Below are 25,681 nucleotides of genomic sequence, written 5' to 3' on the forward strand. Positions count from 1 at the left end.
GTGCCCTTGCGCAAGGCACTGAACCCTAATTGCTCCTATAAGCTCTGGATAAGAGCATCTGCTAAATTACTGAAATGTAAACACTCCAATTCCGACTGAGCCCCCCCCCTCCTAGAGAGGCTACAGCCATCTGACTGCTAGCCCCACCCCCCCCTCCTAGAGAGGCTACAGACATCTGACTGCTAGCCCCCCCCCCCCCCCCTCCTAGAGAGGCTACAGACATCTGACTGCTAGCCCCCCCCCCTCCTAGAGAGGCTACAGACATCTGACTGCTAGACCCCCGACCAGTCACCTATCACTAAACACTAAAAACAGGACCACCCCTTTGTCTCTTTGGTGGAAACGGTTAAACAGAACAGTGGATACCTGCTGGGTGTAGCTATACCCCCAGGCAATCGCTCTCTTTTATTGGGCACGGCTCTGCCCTCTGCTTAAGCAGCACGGTACCATTCAAACAAAATTAGGGCGGCTTCCCGGTCCGCCTGATCCTCGACTTACAGTGAGATGGGGCGACATGTAAAATTTCACGCACACACACACACAGTGCATGCTCCTCACCGGGCCTCCCCAAAATGTCTTTCCATTACCCACCATGTCTGGATAGCATAAATGAGTGCTGCTCCTCTCCTCCCCTCCCTCCTCTCCCGACCCCTGTTGGTTATTATACTAACATGGTACTGTCACTCTGTAATAGATGCCATGACAGTCTCCATTAAACCACCCGCCATATGGCATTTGTTGGCGCTAGACGCCTTGGCATCATCTGCTAGAAATGATTCCGGAACAATTTAATTCCCCGTTAAAATAGTTCCCTGTGTCCCTCTCAATCCTCTTCAACATACCACTGCATGACTGTTATGGGCGTATGAGCACGCTTTTACATCCCCTCTTAACATCCCCCGAACGGCACTTCACCAACGTCATTGTGGAGGATTATCACACTCATAGTGAGTGATGGGGCCTGGGAAGAAGTCATTTAAAAAACATGATTTGTGGTTGTTTTGTAGTTCTCAGAGGAAAGCCTTTGCAACCACTAGCAGACATTGAATAATTTTAAAATATGTTTTTCTAATTGTTATTTTGACCAGAAAAATGCCTGCTCAACAACAAAACATCCACATAAAACTTCCAAGAGCCGAGACAGTATTTTTCTCCCTACTTCAGTTTTACAGAATTACTTAAGTAGGTATTGTGGTGAGGAAGACTTTTGTCTTGCCGGGTTTCTTTTATTGGCGGTGACAAAGAGCACTTTACTGTACCTTCTTCAGCGACTGCTCCACTCTCTCGGCAGAGGGCTTTTTGGGAGTGCTGTTCTTGACCTTCGGATCGGCTGCCACTTTGTGAAGAAGCTCTGCCAACGAGGACAAAGCATGTTATTGTGACATGAAGACAAGACACGTGTCTGCTTCCTTTCAGCCAGCCACATAGGTAGATGGAAAAGAGGAAAAAAAGATATTATTAAATCAATTTTTATTAATTATGTCTAATTGATTTCTTTTCACGCCGTAAGCCTATTCTTGTAGGCTACTTGTTCTTTTCTGAAAATAGTGTCAGAAAAGAACACATGACTTGCCAGTGTCTGACTGTCAACCTTTGAATCCTCCATGTAAGTTCAAGACAAGAGCTCTAAATTATATCACTTTGGCAATTATTCAGAAATCTAAAACCATTATAAAATGACAACGCAAAGAGCAATTGAAGACAGTGATTTGTCATATTAGGGGATTAGAATCAATAAACCTACCCTAGAATATCCATTTCCATTCTAAAACCATAGGACATAGTCTTTATCAAGCACCACTAATAATACAGGTCTTATATTTTATCTAAGCATCCCACTAGGATGTTCAATCAAAAGCAGACATGGGTGAAAACACAACCCCCTCACCCCTGGAGATCTTAAACAAACGTAGAGAAATGTTCAACTCCCCTGTGAACACACAAACCCTGGCTGCCCTGCTTGCTTTGTAGCCCACCATGCATCCACACCCAGTAGAATAACTCCCCTCCAACGAATAAAATCTGCCTTTATTGGGAGCAGTTCAACAAGTCATTATTATGTTTCTAACATTCACCGGTGAAGAAGACGAAGAACAAGTATGCGAGTAGATTCCCCTGCTGCTACAAGCGAGAAAAAATACATTTAAAAATCACAAAAGGAATAGGAGTTTGTCTGTTTTGTGTGCGAACTACCCTCTTTTTTGACCCCAAAAATTAAAATAAAAAGGTTGAGGCAAAATAATAACGAAGACAAAACTTTTCCGCCTCCCTTCACTCCTTCTTGTTAAACTTTCATGGCGGTACAAGGAAACTCATTTGTCAGATAAGGTTGAAAATGTTAAATATTCAGGCACTCGACTTTTCAGGTCAGTTGACCTTTTGTCGTGAGATGCAGGAGAAAGAGGCGAGAGAGCGAGAGGGAGAGAAAGAAAGAGGTGGAGCCACTCTTCTCCTTTGCTCCTCCCTCCATTCTCCTTTGCATGGCCATGGAAAGGAAAGGGAAGTTTGTTACTTCAAATTAGCCGTCTCTTTTGTCTCCGCCGACTTGTCACATCCAATCAGACCAGAGCCCAAATAAGCGAGGGCTGCCGTGCAGCGCTGTGTACATAACCAGATAGGGAGACAATTATCCCGCTCGCGCCCGGGCTGGGGGGTGGCTGGGGGGTTGGCACCTCGGCACTAGTACCTTGATATGGAGGGAGTCAGTGGCTCTCTAGTCACTTTGCTTTGGAGGAGGTCCCAATGCTACAGCATTCATTAACGTCTAACGGCTCAAATGTCTTCTCAACCCCATCACCTCCTCCTCCGCGCCTCTGTCTCCCGCCCCTTACGGGCCGAGCCACAAAGGTCTCCGCCACGGAGCGCTGTCTTTCATCTGTTTGCTTTCGTTAGCGGGATTGGGATGGGGTTGGGTTGGGTTGCTGCTTGAACCTTTCTCTCCCTTTGATCGGGTCAGAGGGGTTCCGCAAGAGTCAATTCCGTGGCAGCTTGTAAACGTGTTCTATGGATCTCTGGGTTTGTGTTGCCAGCGCCTGATTTGAGCTGCTACAGTGTTGGTTTATGATGAGCTGGCCTCAGAGTTAGCAATTTCAATTTACATCTTGTATGTCAATTAATTACATAATCACTTTAGTCACAATCAATCCTTGGGATTAACTTAAAAGGGCCAAACTGTGATATTTATAGACAGTTTTCAAAAAAGGGATTGGGCCTTTACGTTATTATGAAGTGAAATGTAGAAGTATAAATCATAAACATTCTGTGGCTGCAGCCGTGCTTTCACTCAGGTGGTGCAGTGTAGAGATTATAGGTCTCCTAATTTGGTTGATTGGGTGACAGACAGGATACAATGTTAAACCATTACTTTCAAAGCCAGTCTCTCAGCTTTTCTGATTATGCCATTGATTGTCAATGGGATCCGCCATCTTAATTAGTGGCATCCTTTGTAGCCCTGGTTTTGCATTTGGCCGACAGACACCATCATTAATCATCAGGTAAATTAAAGTGATGGAGAACAGATTGGTTATTGAACTCGTTAATTAAAAAGGGCCACTGTAGTAGGTTATTCAGTATTTGACAAAGCGATATAGATTGGGAGTCCCAAATGGCACCCTTTTCCCTATATAGTGCACTACTTTTGACCAGCACATATTACTATGATAAAAGGTAGTGCAATATGTAGGGAATAGGGTGCCATTTGGGACACAGAGAAAATTGATGCACGTTCTATGATTAGGAGGGGAGGTATGCACTATGCAAAGAAGATGCCTTCTTTTTGATATCCCAGTCAATTTAGAACAGGTTGATCAGGCTTTAATTGAATTGTCCAGTTAATTCCACTGAAGATGTGGTGTTCAACCCCCACAAAAAAAGTAGCTGAGGAGGTACAACATTACAAGCACGTCAGAACACTACCGTTTAACAGATGTTCGACCTACGTATGTTAAACCAACATATGTGCCGTTATTCAGTGTTTTTTGGGGGGGGCCCTTACACCACCACCCCCCCTCTTCTGGGAAAAAATGAACATTGTTTTTACAGCTTATTCTTTTGTTGTTACATGTACATTCTACACACATTATATATATGTTGTTGTTGTTGTTTTTTACAGTAGTTACATAGCAAGAATAAAGTAATTTGATATTTCGATATACATGACATATAGAGAGATAGTACTTATACATTATAAATTGTGTTTTCATTCAAAACTATGATAGAACATGAGCTTTTAAACCCACCCCTCATTCAGTGTTTCCTCTTTGACTTGTTCAGCCTAAAGACACTATCCAGGGGTGTTGCTTCATACCTACAGCACGCTTGAGAATGAAAACCAATGGAGGACACATTCTTTCAGACAAGGAGAAATGGGGCAAAACAGCTTGATGGGGTTCTGATCTGTCAATCAGCCTCTAGACGAGAGTGTGGATCATAGAGTTGGATAGAGGGAACACTTGCCACAAAGCCTTTTTTAGCATGGACAGCACAATTGAATGCATTCATCATTTCACTGGATGGGACTTCTAATATTATAACGAGGGTCACACAATTCCATTTTCAGCAAGACGGATCAGCCAATTGATTATAATCCTGAGCAAACACTGGGTGGGCTTTCTTTCCAACTCTATGGTGTGGAAGTGAAAAGGCTCACCTTGTTGTTCGTTCTGAAGACACAGCCTCAGCTCCTGTACAGTGGCCCGGTCCATAGCAGCCTGGACACGCAACACATCCAGCTCCTCCTCTAGGTTAGTCCTACCACCACACACATCAAAAAACACTTAAAAAACAACATTTTTCTTCAAGACTTTAGTGACAGGAAGGGCAGTTCTGTGTCAGACTTGTGCTCCTCTTCTCTCAACACACCTGGACCCAAGGAAAGGGAACATCTTGTTACATTCCTGTAAATGCCACTTCTAATTCCACATTACAACCATTATGTGACGCCTCCTATATGTGACGCCTCCATTTTACTTTTAACCTGACAACCGTGGCATCAAATCCTCCTCTACGATACCGAGATGATTAATGTGAAGAGGAAGACTAGCTAATTAAGGCTGAATTTAATTCATGTGGAAATCAAAGTGACAAGAAACATGAAACCCAGGTAAGGAGGTACAATGTGTGTGCGCGTGTGTGTGTGTGTGTGTGTGTGTGTGTGTGTGTGTGTGTGTGTGTGTGTGTGTGTGTGTGTGTGTGTGTGTGTGTGTGTGTGTGTGTGTGTGTGTGTGTGTGTGTGTGTGTGTGACGTGTGTATGAGCCCAATTAACTCTCTGCGATTAGCTTGATTCCCGCTAAAGGCTAATTAAGAGGAAAGGAGCCATGCTCGAGACTCTTGCACTTTCAAGTTATTATTAGGACCCAAAAAGAAGTCTGTGGAGGATACGGGTATAGGTCCCGCTGAGACCGTCGCACCTGAAAACACACACCTCGTTCCCCGCCCCTTCCCTCCACAGCCCCAAGCATCCGGGGAGATGGAGAAGCCAGAGAGAGAAACACTGTCTGTGTGAACTACTGTTACTGTTCCAGTGGCATCACTCAGCCTGATTTCCTTTTCCTGACTGACTGACTGACTGACTGGTGGCTATTGTAATACAGGTTCAACTAGGAGCATGGAACAGTCCAGTAATGAAACCTTACACACCTCCAGACCAGCGCCATATGAGTGCTAGTGTGGTCGTGTCAGCTTGGACCCTGGTTCTGTTAGTAAACACACATGGCGAGGGCCTTCTAGTGTTCCGTTCTGTTCCGTTCTTCCTCCAATGATGTCTTCACGTACATAAACATGGACTGCTAAATGTTCTTACCGGTAGTTGGCAATAAAATGTGAGTAGTTCTCGGTTAGGGATAAGTTAGTTAGTAGGCTTGAGGTGTGTGAAATGGCTCAGGGTTCACCACAGTAATACGGTGCGAATCAAGGCCTAGTTTCAAGTTGAATTAGTCGTATGTACAGGATACACATGGTATATACTGTCTAACTAAATACTTGCAGGTTCCTTCTGGACAATAAGATATAATGACAGATGAATGGGCTAACGTACCCACAGCTTAAATAAGTCCACAAATGACCCTCTCTGGGGGGTGAGACAGAGACAATGCAGATGGATACGTGTCACTGCTTCACTATAGATTTTCCTCTAGAAATGAGCTGCAGTCGATGCAGGCTCCAGCTCCCAGCACTGCCCTGAGAATACTATTATGTATCCATACAGCCCGTTAATGGGACAAATTAATTGAAATATGCCGCGTGTGGAACGGGCCAATTTCTTCTAATGTTTCTCTTTTACGCCTTGTCCGATGCCGGCCGTATCGACGTGACACCCAAGTTCATATTGAAGACACTCTGTTTTGTTGAAGGAGGAACATGTTTCTCTCAGTGATCCCGGATTAGAATCCAGATGGGGGTTTGTTTTGTGTCCGGGGACCTTCTGGTTTCCCACCATGACACCCTAGTAAAGGACCAGTATAGGAGAGATACTAAACATATCTAATACATGGATGCAGTCAGTGTGTGGCCCAATACGCCACACACAAGTAAGCAGACAGAGACACATTCCCTTGAAGGCGGCTACCGGTAGATGACTGTCCTTAGGTCCTAAAAAGACATCATAAGTGACAGTACTATGAAGCACTCTAAGCAAACCTTGTCTTACTCCTCAACCCAACTAGATCACCTTCTACTGTATCTGCTCTCCCTCTCAACCAAACATTTACCTCACATCTCCAGGACGGTGAGCTGTGGCGTTAGGCCTCTGGGCTGGAGTGTGAACACAGCATTATTAGCCCTCAATCCAGCAGCCAGTACTGGAGGTCTCTTCAGACCCAACAGTTGTTCAATTAAAATACAGACCAAGGCCCGATTCAAATTCCTGTTTTTTTTGTCAACTGCATATAATTGTTTTATGAGAGGTTGCTAACTCCCATCTCCCTCCCGTTCGATTCGCCCCCTTCTCCGTTTCCCTCTCCCTCTCGCTTCATAGGCTTGTGTGATTCCTTAGTGTGAATGCATCAATTTGAATAACAGATGTTTATTTGCAGTCTATTTGGTTCCCTGGGGGGAGGGGGGAGCGTGGCCCTCTCTAGAGGGTTGAGAGGCTGGTTGGATGTTAGATATCTCTTCGAATAAATACATAAGGAAGAGGGGGTAACACCAGGGTTGCCTGAGGAGTGTCTGTATCTATCAGCGTGCCACACACAGGAGAACAGAGTAAAATGAGTAGAAACAACAGCTAACTCCCCTGTTGTTCTGAGATCAGATACATAATGTACTACTCTTAGCTATAGAACAGTGGTGGGGAAAATCATGCCACTAAAATCTACGGAAGTCAATATTTCGAGCTGCTTGAATAAACCCATTCAAGGTGCATTTCCTATAGCAGTAATTGATTGCTCCTCTCTACATTACAATATCCTCATCTGGGCTACACCACTGATGTTTTCGGCGTCCAAAATAGCACCCTATTCCCTATATAGTGAACTACTTTTGGCCGCATGTAACGTGTGAATAGGATGCCATTTCAGATGCAGCCATTGACTTCTGTTTCCTGGTCAAACAGGCCTGCGTAAGGACAGACTTGATCCACTACAGTGGCCCTCCAGAACACTACTGATAGGTAGACTTTAATAATCCTAAAACAGATGCTTTCCTGTCCAACCCTTGACAGCATCATAGAACAATGTTTGTGGTCAATCACACATCCTGTTCTCTCTTTTTACCCTTTCTCTTCTGTTCAAATAAAGCCAGCAAATCCATCTCCAATTCCCTCATAACGCCTCGCCTGAGGTAGAATACAAAACTCAGCAGGCTTGAAAGCTGAAAAAAACAAACGCTTTTACCTCCGCTAGCATCAAAATGAAAGAAAACAGACGGAACAGATGCGTTCTGCTTGGTAATGATGGCTCTGTATTGTACGTCTCTGTTTCGCTGTTTGTTAAAACCCTTCTCTCCTGAAATACCGTAGTAGCATCAGAGCCAGCCGAGCCCTGAGCCATCTATTCCAAGTCATTTGATCTTTTCTCTACCTGTGTTCCTCTAGAGTAGACTAACAGAGCTTAGAGCACACACTGCCAGCTCCGACCCACCAGGGATCACAGAGCAGTACATCATCTTTTGACCGTTGTGCTTTTCACGCGCCAGGCCTTCCCTCGATCTCACTCTCTCCCATTTCATGCTTGGCACATAAAAACATAGAACAGAGAGAGAGAAAGAGTGAGTGAGAAAGAGAGAGAGAGGGGGTAAAAAAATACACTTCTAGCACTTTCTATGACTGGAGAGGAGAGCATGTCAGTACCCCCTGAAGAAGAGGTGAGGAAAGACATCATTTTGAGTCAGAGGGGAATTCCCCTCTCTCTGCAGCTTTAAGCCCAGAAAGGCAAGAGTCTGTCTGTGTGTCCATACCAAATTACACCCTATTAAGTGCACTATGTTTGACCTGGGCCCATAGGGCTCTGGTCAAATGTTGTGCACTATATAAAAAATAGGATGCCATTTGGGACACAGCCTGTGTCTAGTACGGACGGGGAGGGAGGAGGGATAAGCCTCCGCTGTCAGCAGTAAAGTGTTGTAGTTCATACAGCTCTCTGTTCTCGTGGCCACAGGCCATAATGCAACAACAACAGTGAAGCAGTGAGTCACTGAGCGGAGCCGGAGCACGCCTCTCCCTTCTCAGCCACGGGGCATTGATATGGGAGGTAAATAGGCCTCCATGTTCAGGCACTACTGGGGTGGACTAGTGAAAACGGTTAAGGAGGTCCATTGTGCCCGCCGCATTAAAATCCCAGATTTGAGATTTCAGACCCTAAGAACAGTATTTTTGTTAAGTACGATCTCATCTGATGATGGCATCTGTCAATATTGACATTACAACATACAAATACCACAAAAAGTAGACTGAATCCTGCTGTGTTTATACTACTGTTCCATGTGTAGTGTTATGGCATCTGTTGGCATGTCGTAAAGTGACATAACACACAGTATCTGACTAAACAGGTAGATATCACTGTAGAGATGTACTTTCTCAGCCTGGTCCTGTGAAATGTGCTGATTATCTATGTTGACGTTTCACAGCACAGCTTTAGTTCCCATGCCTTCTGAGCGACGCCTGGCCGCGGTACAATCCAGAGAGCAGGCAGGCTAGGGCTTGCCTCATAATTACACAGTAAGTGTGCAGCAAAGTTTCAAAGAATAATTCATTTAGCAAATAATGAATAAAGGAGGCACTTTGGTGGTCGGTTATCAAAACAAACATAAAACATTCTGTCTTCTTTGTGTGTGTGTGTGTGTGTGTGTGTGTGTGTGTGTGTGTGTGTGTGTGTGTGTGTGTGTGTGTGTGTGTGTGTGTGTGTGTGTCTGTCTGCCCCGTGTGTCCCTCCCCCTAACACTCCCTGGTCCGGGGGGGGCAAAATACACTCATTACTCCTAATACATTTTAGCAATCAAGATGAAAGGAGAAAGAAAATACATCGCAGAGAGAAAGAGCAGAAAACCCGGGTAAACTTTATTAAACTTCATTAGAGTCAAACGTCTCCACCACGTCTGTAATGGTCACTCTCAGTAGAGGGGGCTTCTTCACCACGCCGTTCTTCCTACAAATCATCTCAAAGGCTTTTTATCCAACAGTAATAGCTGCCTAATTTATGCTTTGATGTCGACTGAGTGTACCGTCTTTAGTGTGAGGGCGCCGCCTGCCGCGCCGCGTAGCCAGTGTTTAGTCTGTTTACGAGGGCCTAAATAATCCCTGCCTCCCTTTCACCCACTGACCGTTAACAACAATTAACGAGCGGCAGACAACCAGAGGACGACCAGAGACATAACCATAATGATGGGAGATAAAATTAACCCATGGCGAATCAACATTCCTCGCCGAACCCGCTCCCGCCTCGCCTCTCCTCCACCAACGACAAAGAGGACATTTCAATCTGAATGCCTGGCCGGCGCTCCGGCGGCTTTACGCTTTATTTGCTCATTTGCCATTGAAGTAATTCAAATCATTCTCCTCCAGAGTGCGCTTCATGTTTGAGAGCCCATATTTGAAACGGGGGTCTTTGTCTGAGGAGTACAACAATTGATGATTAAATAAAGGAGAGAGAGAAAGATTTCCTGCTGACTGCCTAATTTGATATCAAACCGATGGTAGAGTGGTCCCAATGGAAAATGTCAAGTCTTCTCTCAGGACCACTTCAAACCTGGGAGGGTAAATAGGCCTGTTTTAGGGCTATCAGGAGAGTCAGGGGAGTCTCTAGACCTTGACACAAGAAACCAAGGGTAAACCCAGTTTATACATTGAAACAGTGATCAGAGTGAGATTACAAATAAATCTATGGTCTGTTTGATATAGACACAACAACTACAAAGGAAACAAACAATGCTATGACAGAGGGAATTTACACTACCGATGTGACTATGCACACTCACTGGACTCTACCCACACGCTCACACACTGACATTCCAACACACACACACACAGACACACGCTCACACACTAACATTCCAACACACACACACACAGACACACGCTCACACATACTTACACTGACACTCCAACACACACACACACACACACACACACACACACACACACACACACACACACACACACACACACACACACACACACACGCTCACACATACTTACACTGACACTCCAACACACACATACACACGTACAAACACACAAAACACATGCACATTAACGGCACACACACACAGCTGAAATTCTGTTTATTTTCTAACCTGATTGCCTAGTCACTTTTACCCCTACCTACATGTACATATTCTCTCAACTACCTCAACAACCTGGTACCTCAACAACCTGGTACCTCAACAACCTGGTACCCCCTGCACATTGACTCGGTACTCCTTGTATATAGCCTCGTCCTAGTTATTTATGGTTTTCATATTTTCTATTGTTCTTACTTTTTAACTCTGCGTTGTTGGGAAAGGGCTCCTAAGTAAGAATTGCACGGTAAAGTCTACTGTATTCTGTAGTCTGTTGTATTCTGTATTCGGCGCATGTGACCAACACAATTTGATTTGAGATAACAAGTTAAACAGAATACTTCCCTGACTAGATCCTTATTATTTATTCATTAGGACAAAGGGAAATGTCTAACATAAATGCAGGCATTTAATCTAATGCTGCAGATCATGGTACTTCTAATGATGTCAGGGGAGACTCTAGTCCGCCTTCACTCAAATCACCTAAACACACAGGTCTTAATAATACCTAGCAAGTTCAAGGGTATGAAGTTGAGTTCTTAAGCACTCTGTGCCTGATTACATCCATGATCATTTCCATTGCAGGGAGCCAGTGGGAGAGAGAGAGAGATTAAACTACCATAGTGGACCTGCAGCTGGTTCACCTTCCTTAACGGCCTCACCTCCACTAAGGGAACTAGAGGATCCAATAATTGGAGTGTTGCTGTGTTGAGAGCAACACTACAGGGACCCAAACCCAGGGAATAAACACTACACAAGCACACTCATTTTGGCAACAAATGGTTGATTGGACCACAAGCCTCTTTTATAAGTGCCTGTTTGGATGGGGGGAGCAATGATGAAACATCTGTACACAGCAGCTCAGGACAGAACGAGAGAGAGTGAGAGACCAAAAGACACAGAGAGAGACTGTAGCCCGAGTGAGAGAGAGACAGAGAGAGAGACAGAGACAGAAAGAGAGACAGTAAGAGAGACAGTGAGAGAGAGAGAGAGAGAGAGAGAGACAGTAAGAGAGAGAGAGAGAGACTTCAGCCCGAGAGAGAGAAAGAGAGAGAGAGACAGAGAGAGAGACAGAGAGAGAGACAGAAAGAGAGACAGTGAGAGAGAGACTTCAGCCTGAGAGAGAAAAAGAGAGAGAGACAGAGAGACAGATAGAGAGACAGAAAGAGAGACAGAAAGAGAGACAGTAAGAGACAGTGAGAGAGAGAGAGACTTCAGCCCGAGAAAGAGAGAGAGACAGAGATTGAATGAACTACAGGACATAATGAAAACCCTCCAACCCAAAAAGGCCTGTGTGTTGATGGTATCCTCAATGAAATGATCAAATATACAGACCACACATTCCAATTGGCTAAACTTAAACTTTTTAACATCATCCTCAGCTCTGGCATCTTCCCCAATATTTGGAACCAAGGATTGATCACCCCAATCCACAAAAGTGGAGACAAATTTGACCCCAATAACTACCTACGGATATGCGTCAACAGCAACCTTGAGAAATTTCTCTGCATTATCATTAACTTCTTTGGGGTAGGGGGCAGTATTTTCACGTCCGGATGAAAAGCATGCCCAGAGTAAACGGCCTGCTACAAAGCCATAAAAGCTAGAATATGCAGATTTGGATAGAAAACACTCTGAAGTTTCTAAAACTGTTTGAATGATGTCTGTGAGTATAACAGAACTCATATGGCAGGCAACAACCGGAGAAAAAAATCCAACCAGGAAGTGGGAAATCTGAGGTTGGTCGATTTTCAACTCAGCTCCTATTGAAGATACAGTGGGATATTGGTAATGTTGCACTTCCTACGGCTTCCACTAGATGTCAGCAGTCGTTAGAACCTTGTCTGATGCCTCTACTGTGAAGTGGGGCCGAAGGAGAGAGGAATGAGTCAGGTCTATCATGACCTGAACATGCCCGTTCACGTGAGAGCAAGCTCTGTTCCATCGCACTTCTGAAGACAATGGAATACTCCTAAAGATTGATTCAATACTTCGTTTGTCATGTTTTTACGGACTGTAATATAAATGTTTTTACTTTTCGTCCGTACTTTCCGCTGGACCTGCCCGCGCGTCGTGAGTTTGGAAAGTGTACTGAACGCTAGAACAACAAGGAGGAATTTGGACATAAATGACGGACATTATCGAACAAAACAAACATTTATTGTGGAACTGGGATTCCTGGGAGTGCATTCTGATGAAGATCGTCAAAGGTAATTGAATGTTTATAGTGTTACTTCTGACTTCTGTTGACTGCATAATATGGCGGATATATTTGTATCTTGACTGGGCTCTGAGCGCCGACTCAGATTATTGCATGGTTTGCTTTATTCGTAAAGCTTTTTTGAAATCTGACACAGCGGTAGCATTAAGAAGTGCATCTAAAATTCCATGCATAACAGTTGTATCTTTTAGCAATGTTTATTATGAGTATTCCTGTAAATTGATGTGTCTCTCTGCAAAATCAAAGGATGTTTTGGAACTTCCGAACGTAAGGCACCAATGTAAACTCAGATTTTTGGATATAAATATGAACTTTACCGAACAAAACATACATGTATTGTGTAACATGAAGTCCTATGAGTGTCATCTGATGAAGATCATCAAAGGTTAGTGATTAATTTGATCTATATTTCTGCTTTTTGTGAATCCTCTCTTTGGCTGGAAAAATGGCTGTGTTATTCTGTGAATAGGCACTCACCTAACATAATCGTTTGGTTTGCTTTCGTCGTAAAGCCTTTTTGAAATCGGACACTGTGGCTGGATTTAGAACAAGTGTATCTTTAAAATAATGTAAAATACATGTATGTTTGAGGAATTTTAATTATGGGATTTCTGTTGTTTTGAATTTGGCGCCCTGCAGTTTCACTGGCTGTTGAGGAGGTGGGACACTACCGTCTCACGTACCCTAGAGAGGTTAACAGCAGACTCGTACATTTCCTCACCGAAAAAAATGTACTGAGCAAATGCCAAATTGGCTTTTTACCAAATTACTGTACGACAGACCACGTATTCACCCTGCACACCCTAATTAACCCTAATTAACAAACAAACAAACCAACAAATGGAAGTGTGTACGGCCCAGGACATCACTGGGGCCAAGCTTCCTGCCATCCAGGACCTCTATACCAGGCGGTGTCAGAGGAAGACCCTGAAAATTGTCAAAGACTCCAGCCACCCTAGTCAGACTGATCTCTCTGCTACCGCACGGCAAGTGGTACCAGAGCGCCAGTCTAACTTTTTTTTAGGTATTTTCTTAAAACTGCATTGTTGGTTAAGGGCTTGTAAGTAAGCATTTCACCTGTCGTATTCGGCACATGTGACAAATACAATTCGATTTGAAAACAAAGGCAACGTCTTCTCACGCTTTGTTGAGTTCAAAATAGCTTTTGACTCAATTTGGCATGAGGGTCTGCTATACAAATTGATGGAAAGTGGTGTTGGGGGAAAAACATACGACATTATAAAATCCATGTACACAAACAACAAGTGTGCGTTTAAAATTGGAAAAAAACACACATTTCTTTCCACAGGGGCGTGAGGTGAGACAGGGATGCAGCTTAAGCCCCACCCTCTTCAACATATATATCAACAAATTGGCGAGGGCACTAGAACAGTCTGCAGCACCCGGCCTCATCCTACTAGAATCTGAAGTCAAATGTCTACTAATGATCTTGTGTTTCGGGCGCCAACCAAGGAGGGCCTACAGTAGCACCTAGATCTTCTGCACAGATTCTGTCAGACCTGGGTCCTGAAATAACATTTCAGTAAGACAAAAGTAATGGTGTTCCAAAAAAGGTCCAGTTGCCAGGACCACAAATACAAATTCCATCTGGACACCGTTGCCCTAGAGCACACAAAAAACTATACATACCTCGGCCTAAAGATCAGCGCCACAGGTAACCTCCACAAAGCTGTGAACGATCTGAGAGAAGGCAAGAAGGGCCTTCTATGCTATCAAAAGGAACATAAAATTTGACATACCAATTAGGATCTGGCAGAAAATACTTGAATCAGTTATAGAACCCATTGCCCTTTATGGTTGTTAGGTCTGGGGTTCGCTCACCAACCAAGAATTCACAAAATTGGACAAACACCAAATTGAGACTGCATGCAGAATTCTGCAAAAATATCCTCTGTGTACAACGTAAAACACCACACAATGCATGCAGAGCAGAATTAGGCCGATACCCTCTAATTATCAAAATACAGAAAAGAAACGTTAAAATCTACAACCACCTAAAAGGAAGCGATTCCCTAACCTTCCATACATAACAAAGCCATCACCTGCACGGAGATGAACCTGGAGAAGAGTCCCCTAAGCAAACTGGTCCTGGGGCTCTGTTAACAAACAGACCCCACAGAGCCCCAGAACAGCAACACAATTAGACCCAACTAAATCATGAGAAAACAAAGAGATAATTACTTGGCACATCGGAAAGCGTTTACAAAAAAACAGAGCAAACTAGAATGATATTTGGCCCAAAACAGAGAGTAAACAGTGGCAGAATACCTGACCACTGTGACTGACCCAAACTGAAGGAAAGCTGACTATGTACAGACTCAGTGAGCATAGCCTTGCTATTGAGAAAGGTTGCCGTAGGCAGACCTGGCTCTCAAGAGAAGACAGGCTATGTGCACATTGCCCACAAAATGAGGTGGAAACTGAGCAGCACGTCCTAACCTCCTGCCAAATGAATTACCATATTTGAGAAACATATTTCACTCAGATTACACAGATCCACAAAGAATTCGAAACCAAATCCAATTTTGATAAACTCCCATATCTATTGGGTGAAATACCACAGTGTGTCATCACAGCAGCACGATTTGTGACCTGTTGCCGCAAGAAAAGGGCAACCAGTGAAGAACAAACACCACTGTAAATACAACCTATATTTATGTTTATTTATTTTCCCTTTTTTACTTGAACTATTTGCACATAATATAACTTTTGAAATGTCTATTGTTTTGGAACGTTTGTGAGTGTAATGTTTACTGTTCAGTTTTATTGTTTTTTTTCCACTTTTGCTTATTATCTACTTCACTTGCTTTGGCAATGTTAACATGTTTCCCATGCCAATAAAGCCCTGAAATTGAAATTGAGAGAGAGACTTTAGCCCAACAGAGAGAGAGAGAGAGAGGGAGAGAGAGAGAGAGACTTTAGCCCAACAGAGAGAGAGAGAGACTTTAGCCCAACAGAGAGAGAGAGAGAGAGAGAGAGAGAGAGAGAGAGAGAGAGAGAGAGAGAGAGAGAGAGAGAGAAGAGACTTTAGCCCAACAGAGAGAGAGAGAGAGAGAGACTTTAGCCCAACAGAGAGAAAGAGAGAGAGAGAGAGAGAGACTTTAGCCCAACAGAGAGAGAGAGACTTTAGCCCAACAGAGAGAGAGAGAGAGAGAGAGACTTTAGCCCAACAGAGAGAGAGAGAGACTGTAGCCCAACAGAGAGAGAGAGAGAGAGAGAGAGAGAGACTTTAGCCCAACAGAGAGAGAGAGAGACTTTAGCCCAACAGAGAGAGAGAGAGAGAGAGAGAGAGACTTTAGCCCAACAGAGAGAGAGAGAGAGACTTTAGCCCAACAGAGAGAGAGAGAGACTTTAGCCCAACAGAGAGAGAGAGAGAGACTTTAGCCCAACAGAGAGAGAGAGAGACTTTAGCCCAACAGAGAGAGAGAGAGACTTTAGCCCAACAGAGAGAGAGAGAGACTTTAGCCCAACAGAGAGAGAGAGAGACTTTAGCCCAACAGAGAGAGAGAGACTTTAGCCCAACAGAGAGAGAGAGAGAGAGAGAGAGAGACTTTAGCCCAACAGAGAGAGAGAGAGACTTTAGCCCAACAGAGAGAGAGAGAGAGAGAGAGAGAGAGAGAGAAAGACTTTAGCCCAACAGAGAGAGAGAGAGAGAGAGACTTTAGCCCAACAGAGAGAGAGAGAAAGGAAATGAGAGGAGTGAGAGAACATCCTTTAAGCATCTAAACATCCTAACAGCAGCCTTCGCTGGACTGTTATTGGGCCCAAACTCCTCCTCCTACCTCCAGCCAGGAGATAATTAGCCATTAGCAAATCATAGCTAACACTTACGAGGAGGCACAACCTTCACAAGCACAATCATCTTAATATGGACGGCAGAATGGCAAACTGCCACTTATTATTGGGCCTTGCAGAAGCACTAGATGTCTACGTTCCAAATGGAACCCTATTCCCTATATAGTGCACTGCTTTTGACCAGTGTCGGGCCCACAGTGGTCTGGTCAAAAGTAGTCCACTATATAGGGAATAGGGTGCCATTTTGGGATACATCCGAAGTTTAGGGCTGGGGGTGTGTGTTGGTCTAGTTATTGCACCAACACGGCTCCCATCTCCTTAATTGTTGGCTATCAACAGTAATTTACATCGCCGGAGCCGCCAAACAGCTTGATATAGAAGCCCAGCCTAATTGCACCGTGTATGCTTCGTTTCTTGCCCCCCTCTTCCCCTGCCCTCCCACACACCCGCCTTCCCAAACACTCCCAATAGATATAAAGGGAGATGGGGTGAGGAGAGGAGAAGGGGGAGTGGGGAAGGTGGTCGGACGGACGGTGTGCCTGCTGCTTGCTTTTGCACACTGAGCCGTCTAATGGTCGTCGGGGATGTTGCCGGGGCCAGGATCAAAGCGTGGCGGTTCTGTGTGTGGGGGGGGTCATTTTTCTAAAGCACGAGATAGAGACCTCCGCCAAGTTTACTTTGGGCCTTGGCGTGGGCGCTGGGTGCCTGGCTGGGTTGACGGGGATCAGTACTAACCCCGGAGGACAGGGGCTGCACAGCCTGAAAGGGAACGGGCGGCTTCCCGCTCTCCCTCGTGCTACTCGCAGGTCAGTTGCAAGGACCGGGCAGGACGTTGCAGCCGCTTGCCCGGCCGGGAGGATCCTTAACGGGCAGCGGCGGCTGGAGCTGTGGCGGCTGTATGCCTGGTCTGTAATTAGCTCGGACAGCTCTGGCTCAGAGAAAGAGAGAGAGAGAGGCAGCCGGGCTAGATCATAATGAGATCATCTGGGATTAGGAGGACCGTACAGGATGAGGAGAGGGAGGAGGAGGAGAGGGGAGGAGGAGGAGAGGGGAAGAGGAGGAGAGGGGAAGAGGAGGAGAGGAGAGGAGGAGGAGAGGGGAGGAGGAGGGGGAAGAGGAGGAGAGGGGAGGAGGAGGGGGGAAGAGGAGGAGAGGGAAGGAGGAGGAGAGGGGAAGAGGAGGAGAGGGGAGGAGGAGGGGGGAAGAGGAGGAGAGGGGAGGAGGAGGGGGGAAGAGGAGGAGAGGGAAAGAGGAGGAGAGGGGAAGAGGAGGAGGAGAGCCCAGGCCTCAGCCTGCTACAGCACCACACTACAGAGGTGGGGTAGAGTAGGGAACGGGGTAGAGTGGGGAGCGGGGTAGAGTAGGGAACGGGGTAGAGTGGGGAGCGGGGTAGAGTAGGGAGCGGGGTAGAGTAGGGAATGGGGTAAAGTAGGGAACGGGGTAGAGTAGGGAACAGGGTAGAGTAGGATAGGGAACGGGGTAGAGTAGGGAACGGGGTAGAGTAGGGAACGGGGTAGAGTAGGAACGGGGTAGAGTAGGGACGGGGTAGAGTAGGGAACGGGGTAGAGTAGGAACGGGGTAGAGTAGGGAACGGGGTAAAGTAGGGAACGGGGTAGAGTAGGGAACGGGGTAGAGTAGGAACGGGGTAGAGTAGGGAACGGGGTAGAGTAGGAACGGGGTAGAGTAGGAACGGGGTAGAGTAGGGAACGGGGTAGAGCAGGTAACGGGGTAGAGTAGGAATGGGGTAGAGTAGGAACGGGGTAGAGTAGGGACGGGGTAGAGTAGGAACGGGGTAGAGTAGGAATGGGGTAGAGTAGGAACGGGGTAGAGTAGGAACGGGGTAGAGTAGGGACGGGGTAGAGTGGGAACGGGGTAGAGTAGGGACGGGGTAGAGTAGGGACGGGTAGGGGAGGCTGCTCCAGATCAAACAGAGGACTGGCTGGTCAGTGGTTGGTCTGGGCTGTACAGCAGCATGAGCCCTGGCAGAGTGGTAGAGAGCCGCAGTCAGAGGCCCTAATGAAGAGCAACACCTCCAACAGCCCTGGTAATTAACACAATCCCTGTCCCCCACCTTTTTCTCTCTCTCTCCCTCTCTCGTTACACCGCTATTGTCACGGAGGCTCATGTCCCCATAATACTCAACTGTCTGTTTACGTTCTTAGGTAGCTCTCCTTTACCAAACACATTCACATAGCCACAGATCAGAGAACAGAAAGGTCCAGTTAGGTATTTGATATAATTCATTGGTAGTGGTGATGAATGGAATCATACCCCAGAGCTGCAACTAACAGACCCGCCCGTCCCCACGTTCGTTGCAAAAAAGTGTCAGGTAAAATTACTTTAATGAACAAATGTTTTTGCTGGCCGCCGTGTAGAATGATTCAAATATATATGATGTGGAACATGGAACTGTTGCCAGCTTAAAACAATATATTTCTCACTATCATTAGAAACAACACGGAAATGAAGACGCTTCACAAAGACACGGCCAGAGCACACCGATAATGTGATATTTTTTCTCCAACCAACAAAATCTTCGGGCCGGCAATTTTCCAAATGAGAGACGGGGCTAATGATCTAGTGTTGGAACCTGCTGGCTGGAAATAATGAGGAGGGGAGACGGACGCTGTGAAGTTCAGAAGGGCGTGCTCAAAGTTTAACACCGACAAACTGCGGGGGAGAGGTCGAGAGGTCAGACAGAGGTGAGGGCGTGTGTGTGTAAAACGTGTATGTGTGTGTAACGGTGTGTGTGTGTGCAAATGACAATACTCTATATCAGCAAGCAATCAGGCCAACTGAGGAGGTATAGAGACAGAGAGAGAGACAGAGAGGAGTGGGACTTACTTTTGTGTAGTGAGCTTCTTGTTGAGGTGTTTGAAGTAGGCCAGCTCGTTCCACACCGCATCGCTGTTCTCCTGGCGGAGCTGCCACGGCTCTGCCCGCTGCTGGGCCCTGCCCCTGGGCCTGCACCAACACACACACACACACACACCGAGGACCCAGGGGAGAACAGTTAGTACCATACCTAGCAGCCACTGGTCAATTCACATCGGGAGAACTGTTGTTATTTAGACATTTGTAGCCGTATTCAAATGAGCGGCCTTGACTTTGATACTTCAGTGGCAAATCAAGTGTACACATAAGTGCACACACACAGTTGGTGTTAGTTAAATCCCAGGGCAGTGCCCGTGTGGCTAGGCTGCGGACTGCAGAGGATTCCCAGTGTGCCATGTAGATGTAAATAATGGCTGACACACGTCACTTATGAATACTTAATGACACTTTTACACGGTGGCGTGGCAGACACACACCCACCGCCTATTTCCCCTCGGCCCCCCAGTATCCTCCTCATCAATCAATCCCAGCCTACCCACCCTCCAACTCCAATCAGTCCTTCATTTGAACACTTCTGGTGCAAAGACACAGAGACAAAACCATCTAATAAAGAAGAAAATTTGAGAACGTCTCTCTCTCTCTCTCTCTCTCTCTCTCTCTCTCTCTCTCTCTCTCTCTCTCTCTCTCTCTCTCTCTCTCTCTCTCTCTCTCTCTCTCTCTCTCTCTATCAATCAATCTCTCTATCAATCAATCAATCAATCAATCAATCAATCAATGGAGTGGAAATGGATTCCGAGGTAGGCGAAACCAGGGTTATATCTATATGGTCCAGGGTTTCTTTCCCGTGGTCATTATGGGCTATGTAGACGCCGCTCTGCCACGCTAATACCAGTTAAGACACCGTTCCTGGGAGGGGGAAGGCAACGGGAGGAACAGCACATTTTTTAAATTTGATACCGCTAATGCCCCTGTGAGCAATTTGGAGCCCTTTAACTTGTGGTATGGTGCCGACAGTGCGGTGCTGTAGTGTGTCTGAGCTGTCCTGTGATCCCCGGGTTTCTTTCCCCGAGAGCAAAGACTCTCTCTCTCTGATACAGAAGAGAGATCACTGGAACTTCCCACAACAAAACTTAGACACTGAGGAGTATTCTATATGTATTCTTATGGTGAGTGGGGAGAGTATTGCGATGCAAAATGCATTTCTCTACACTGTGTGTTGTATGCATGAGCAAGCCCCTACAGCCTGCCGTCCTGTGGATCTGATCAGACAGACCTGCTACCAGGGATATGGCAAGCAATATTGTAATTGAGGTAGCCTAGCAGTTAAGAGCGTTGGGCCAGTAACAGAAAGGTTGCTGGTTCGAATCCTCGAGCCAACTAGGGGAACAATCTGTCGATGTGCCCTTGAGCAAGTCACTTAACCATAATTACTCCTGTAAGCTGCTCTGGATAAGAGCATCTGCTAAATGACTAAAGGGTAAATATGTAAATGATTCACACCGTCTTCTGATAGGCCGAGAGGAGCATTTAGATCTTCAGGGAGTGCCTAGGGGGTAGCGACTAGGAGTCCATTTTGGATCCAGCACCAGTCCAGCCCTCAGTGCTTCCCCCCAGCAGTCAACTAGTTTCCGTTATTAAGCAGCGAGGAAACAGAAATGGGAGAGCACTTTATTCACAGAGAAGACTCTCCGGCTAATTGCTTTTAATTCGAGGAGAATCTGTTAACGGGCGCAACTTTGATCAGACTGCAGATGTTTTAATAACCTTTCATTTATTTACTCATCCCGTCATCCCAGTCTGATTAAAACTTTCTTCTCTCTAATATAAATAAGAAGTTGGGTTTTTTCTGCTCTTTTATTCCGTTTGGGCGCGTCTGGTGGTAATCATGAATGACAGTGCTGTTTCTCCGGAGCGGCCCAGCCCGGCCGTGTGTCGGCTGCATGCTGATGAGGAGAGAGAGAGTCCAGGGCCTGCAGCTGTGCTCTGATTCGCTGGTAGTTACCCTACTTCCTACTTCCTGCTCCAGTGTCCACTCCACCCACACACACTGGCTGTGTCTGAAATGGAACGATATTCTCAAAATAATGCACTACTTTTAACCAGAGCCTCAGGTGAACTATAGGGAATAGGGTGCCATTTGGGAAACAGGCACTGCACTCACTGCACATCAACCCAGACCCATAGAGCACCAATAATAACTCAGTCACTCAATAAGTCACTCTCCTGGAGAGAGAAACCAGATGAATGTGAGGGTGGCAGCAGCAACATGCTGAAGAGGAAGCACAAACTAATGCTACTAATGCTAATGGTTTCACCTGTGATAATGGGGGGAGGAGGTGGTCTATTCAATTTAAACTCCAGAAAAGAATAAGAGGCAGGCAGAGGTGGTCTTCAGAACAGTTTACACCCCCCTTTCAGTCTAACACACAAAGGGAGGGCATAAAAGAAGCCCCTCCCCACCCCCACCACTTTCCCTGAAAACAGTCAACACAGCGTGGAGGCAACTGGGATATCCCTAACAAGCCCAAAATGCAATGAGAGTCGACGTTTTCCCCCCTGACTTGTTAGGCCTGATTCCACGGCTCTAACAGGGGTAGTGTTTAAGTGGTTTCTCCATTGTCTCCCCGTTCAGACTGGCATTACCCCCACTGGGTTTGGGACTATTTAAGGATGGATATGAGGGGTTAACCCATCCAAGTGAATGCCAAAGATCATAAGGCTGAGGGGCTGCCTGGGTGGCGCCATCAAAGGCTGAGGATGAAAAGGGCAAAGCTGCATATAGTGTCAATTCTGTCTCCTGTCAAATGATGATGCCAATATGCAGGTGACAGGTCAGTCTGATGGAGTCTTGGTTGAATGTGTATTATGAGTCACCAATTCCCTGTTTGCAACAAAACAGCTTTATAACATTTAAAATTGTACCTTTTTAATATGACTTATTGCCTCAAAAGGTTACAAACAGAGAAAAATATCAGACAGCCCTATTCTTTTCCTGCTAGCAAAGTGTGCCCTCGTTTTCATCAAGATCCTCCCACAACAAGGAGACAACCACACACACCACACTTTCGTGATAACCTGCTAAAATGTACAGACGGGCACAAATGGTGTTGTTTCCAAGTGATGCTCTCTTCGTTCTCTCTGTCTGTCACACGCTCTCTCTGTCTGCCTGTCTTTGTTCCGTGCTGCGCTGAGCTGCTCCTAGCCGAACGGCGGGGAGGTGGTGGATGGTGAATACTCGCTCGCTCTACTTTCACACGGCCTCACGTTGCAGCCGCTGTTTTCTTTAATTAACCCGGGGAGAAAACAGCTGACAGGGTCAACACGTCGGTCCCGTGTGGATACCAACCCCACATACGCTTCCATTAGTTAGTGTTTTAAAAGGTTCTTCTCGCTGCCTGAAGCTTTGGGGGAGGAAGTCAGAAAGAGGGAGAAAGAGTGTGTGTCACGTTAATGACATTTGCCGCCACGTTGCCCTCTTTGTGTGAAAACCCCGGGGTTTTAATCTAGATCAAACCAAGGGGATCGGAAGAGGAAATCACTCCCCTTCAAATCACCCCCTCTCCACCTCGTCCCCCGTCCCTCCCCAGGAGTTTCTCAGACACCCTGTCCCCTCTATAACGGACACCTTCAGCCTCCTGCCCTCAAGTCCTAATTGATGCCAGGGGAAGAAGGAGAGAGACAGAGAGAGAAACAAAGACACGCACAGCGACTCAAACGCTAAGCAACGAAATTGATTCGCTTAAAACCAGTGAAGCTTTTTCAAAGGTAAAGGTGTAATCCTCCCACACAGTAGGTCAGGTGATGACATGTAACATAAAGAGTAAAGGTCATGGGAGTATTTGAGAGCGTTTCAGTTGGGTTCTGATGTGTTCCAGGGGGTTCAGAAGGGCTTAACTAAAGAGAGAGGAGTTACGTGCCTTTAAACACTCCCCAAGGCAAGTTCATATTAACTCCAGGCTAAAGGGAACGGATTGCGACATGGTTTGAGCTGATAAAATCCAGGATTTAAAAAAAAGTCTGTGCTGGCTTGGTTACACATACCTAATAGTTCCTGGAATAATGTAAAAAGACAATATCCAAGCCAGCAGAGCACGTTTCTGGTCGGCACCACTGGGTAGAAGTGTGTCACCTGCCACTCTATACCAGAACGTCAGTCTGCCGCTGGGTGGAAGTGTGTCACCTGCCACTCTATACCAGAACGTCAGTCTGCCGCTGGGTGGAAGTGTGTCACCTGCCACTCTATACCAGAACGTCGGTCTGCCGCTGGGTGGAAGTGTGTCACCTGCCACTCTATACCAGAACGTAAGTCTGCCGCTGGGTAGAAGTGTGTCACCTGCCACTCTATACCAGAACGTCGGTCTGCCGCTGGGTGGAAGTGTGTCACCTGCCACTCTATACCAGAACGTCAGTCTGCCGCTGGGTGGAAGTGTCACCTGCCACTCTATACCAGAACGTCAGTCTGCCGCTGGGTGGAAGTGTCACCTGCCACTCTATACCAGAACGTTGGTCTGCTGCTGGGTGGAAGTGTCACCTGTCACTCTATACCAGAACGTCAGTCTGCCGCTGGGTAGAAGTGTGTCACCTGCCACTCTATACCAGAACGTCGGTCTGCCGCTGGGTGGAAGTGTGTCACCTGTCACTCTATACCAGAACGTCAGTCTGCCGCTGGGTGGAAGTGTCACCTGCCACTCTATACCAGAACGTCAGTCTGCCGCTGGGTGGAAGTGTCACCTGCCACTCTATACCAGAACGTCAGTCTGCCGCTGGGTGGAAGTGTCACCTGCCACTCTATACCAGAATGTCGGTCTGCTGCTGGGTGGAAGTGTCACCTGCCACTCTATACCAGAACGTCGGTCTGCCGCTGGGTGGAAGTGTGTCACCTGCCACTCTATACCAGAACGTCGGTCTGCCGCTGGGTGGAAGTGTGTCACCTGCCACTCTATACCAGAACGTCGGTCTGCCGCTGGGTGGAAGTGTGTCACCTGCCACTCTATACCAGAACGTTGGTCTGCCGCTGGGTGGAAGTGTGTCACCTGCCACTCTATACCAGAACGTCGGTCTGCCGCTGGGTGGAAGTGTGTCACCTGTCACTCTATACCAGAACGTCAGTCTGCCGCTGGGTGGAAGTGTGTCACCTGCCACTCTATACCAGAACGTCGGTCTGCCGCTGGGTGAAAGTGTGTCACCTGCCACTCTATACCAGAACGTCAGTCTGCCGCTGGGTGGAAGTGTCACCTGCCACTCTATACCAGAACGTCAGTCTGCCGCTGGGTGGAAGTGTGTCACCTGCCACTCTATACCAGAACGTCAGTCTGCCGCTGGGTGGAAGTGTGTCACCTGCCACTCTATACCAGAACGTCGGTCTGCCGCTGGGTGAAAGTGTGTCACCTGCCACTCTATACCAGAACGTCAGTCTGCCGCTGGGTGGAAGTGTCACCTGCCACTCTATACCAGAACGTCAGTCTGCCGCTGGGTGGAAGTGTGTCACCTGCCACTCTATACCAGAACGTCGGTCTGCCGCTGGGTGGAAGTGTGTCACCTGCCACTCTATACCAGAACGTAAGTCTGCCGCTGGGTAGAAGTGTGTCACCTGCCACTCTATACCAGAACGTCGGTCTGCCGCTGGGTGGAAGTGTGTCACCTGCCACTCTATACCAGAACGTCAGTCTGCCGCTGGGTGGAAGTGTCACCTGCCACTCTATACCAGAACGTCAGTCTGCCGCTGGGTGGAAGTGTCACCTGCCACTCTATACCAGAACGTTGGTCTGCTGCTGGGTGGAAGTGTCACCTGTCACTCTATACCAGAACGTCAGTCTGCCGCTGGGTAGAAGTGTGTCACCTGCCACTCTATACCAGAACGTCGGTCTGCCGCTGGGTGGAAGTGTGTCACCTGTCACTCTATACCAGAACGTCAGTCTGCCGCTGGGTGGAAGTGTCACCTGCCACTCTATACCAGAACGTCAGTCTGCCGCTGGGTGGAAGTGTCACCTGCCACTCTATACCAGAACGTCAGTCTGCCGCTGGGTGGAAGTGTCACCTGCCACTCTATACCAGAACGTTGGTCTGCTGCTGGGTGGAAGTGTCACCTGCCACTCTAT

General features: G+C 46.7%; 1 protein-coding gene across 1 annotated transcript in view; it reads right to left on the bottom strand.

Moving 5' to 3' along the window:
* Positions 1-25,681, bottom strand: part of cntln (centlein, centrosomal protein) — a 143,468-nt gene that overhangs the window by 61,674 nt on the left and 56,113 nt on the right. The window contains exons 13-15 of the mRNA XM_038999095.1: positions 19,593-19,712; positions 4,649-4,749; positions 1,260-1,351 (exon numbers count right to left, since the gene is read on the bottom strand). Coding sequence (XP_038855023.1) covers positions 1,260-1,351; positions 4,649-4,749; positions 19,593-19,712 — 313 coding nt within the window. The remainder of the gene's footprint in view (positions 1-1,259; positions 1,352-4,648; positions 4,750-19,592; positions 19,713-25,681) is intronic.

Source organism: Salvelinus namaycush, chromosome 8, assembly GCF_016432855.1.
Source record: "Salvelinus namaycush isolate Seneca chromosome 8, SaNama_1.0, whole genome shotgun sequence".
In the NCBI taxonomy this organism is placed as follows: Eukaryota; Metazoa; Chordata; class Actinopteri; order Salmoniformes; family Salmonidae; genus Salvelinus; species Salvelinus namaycush.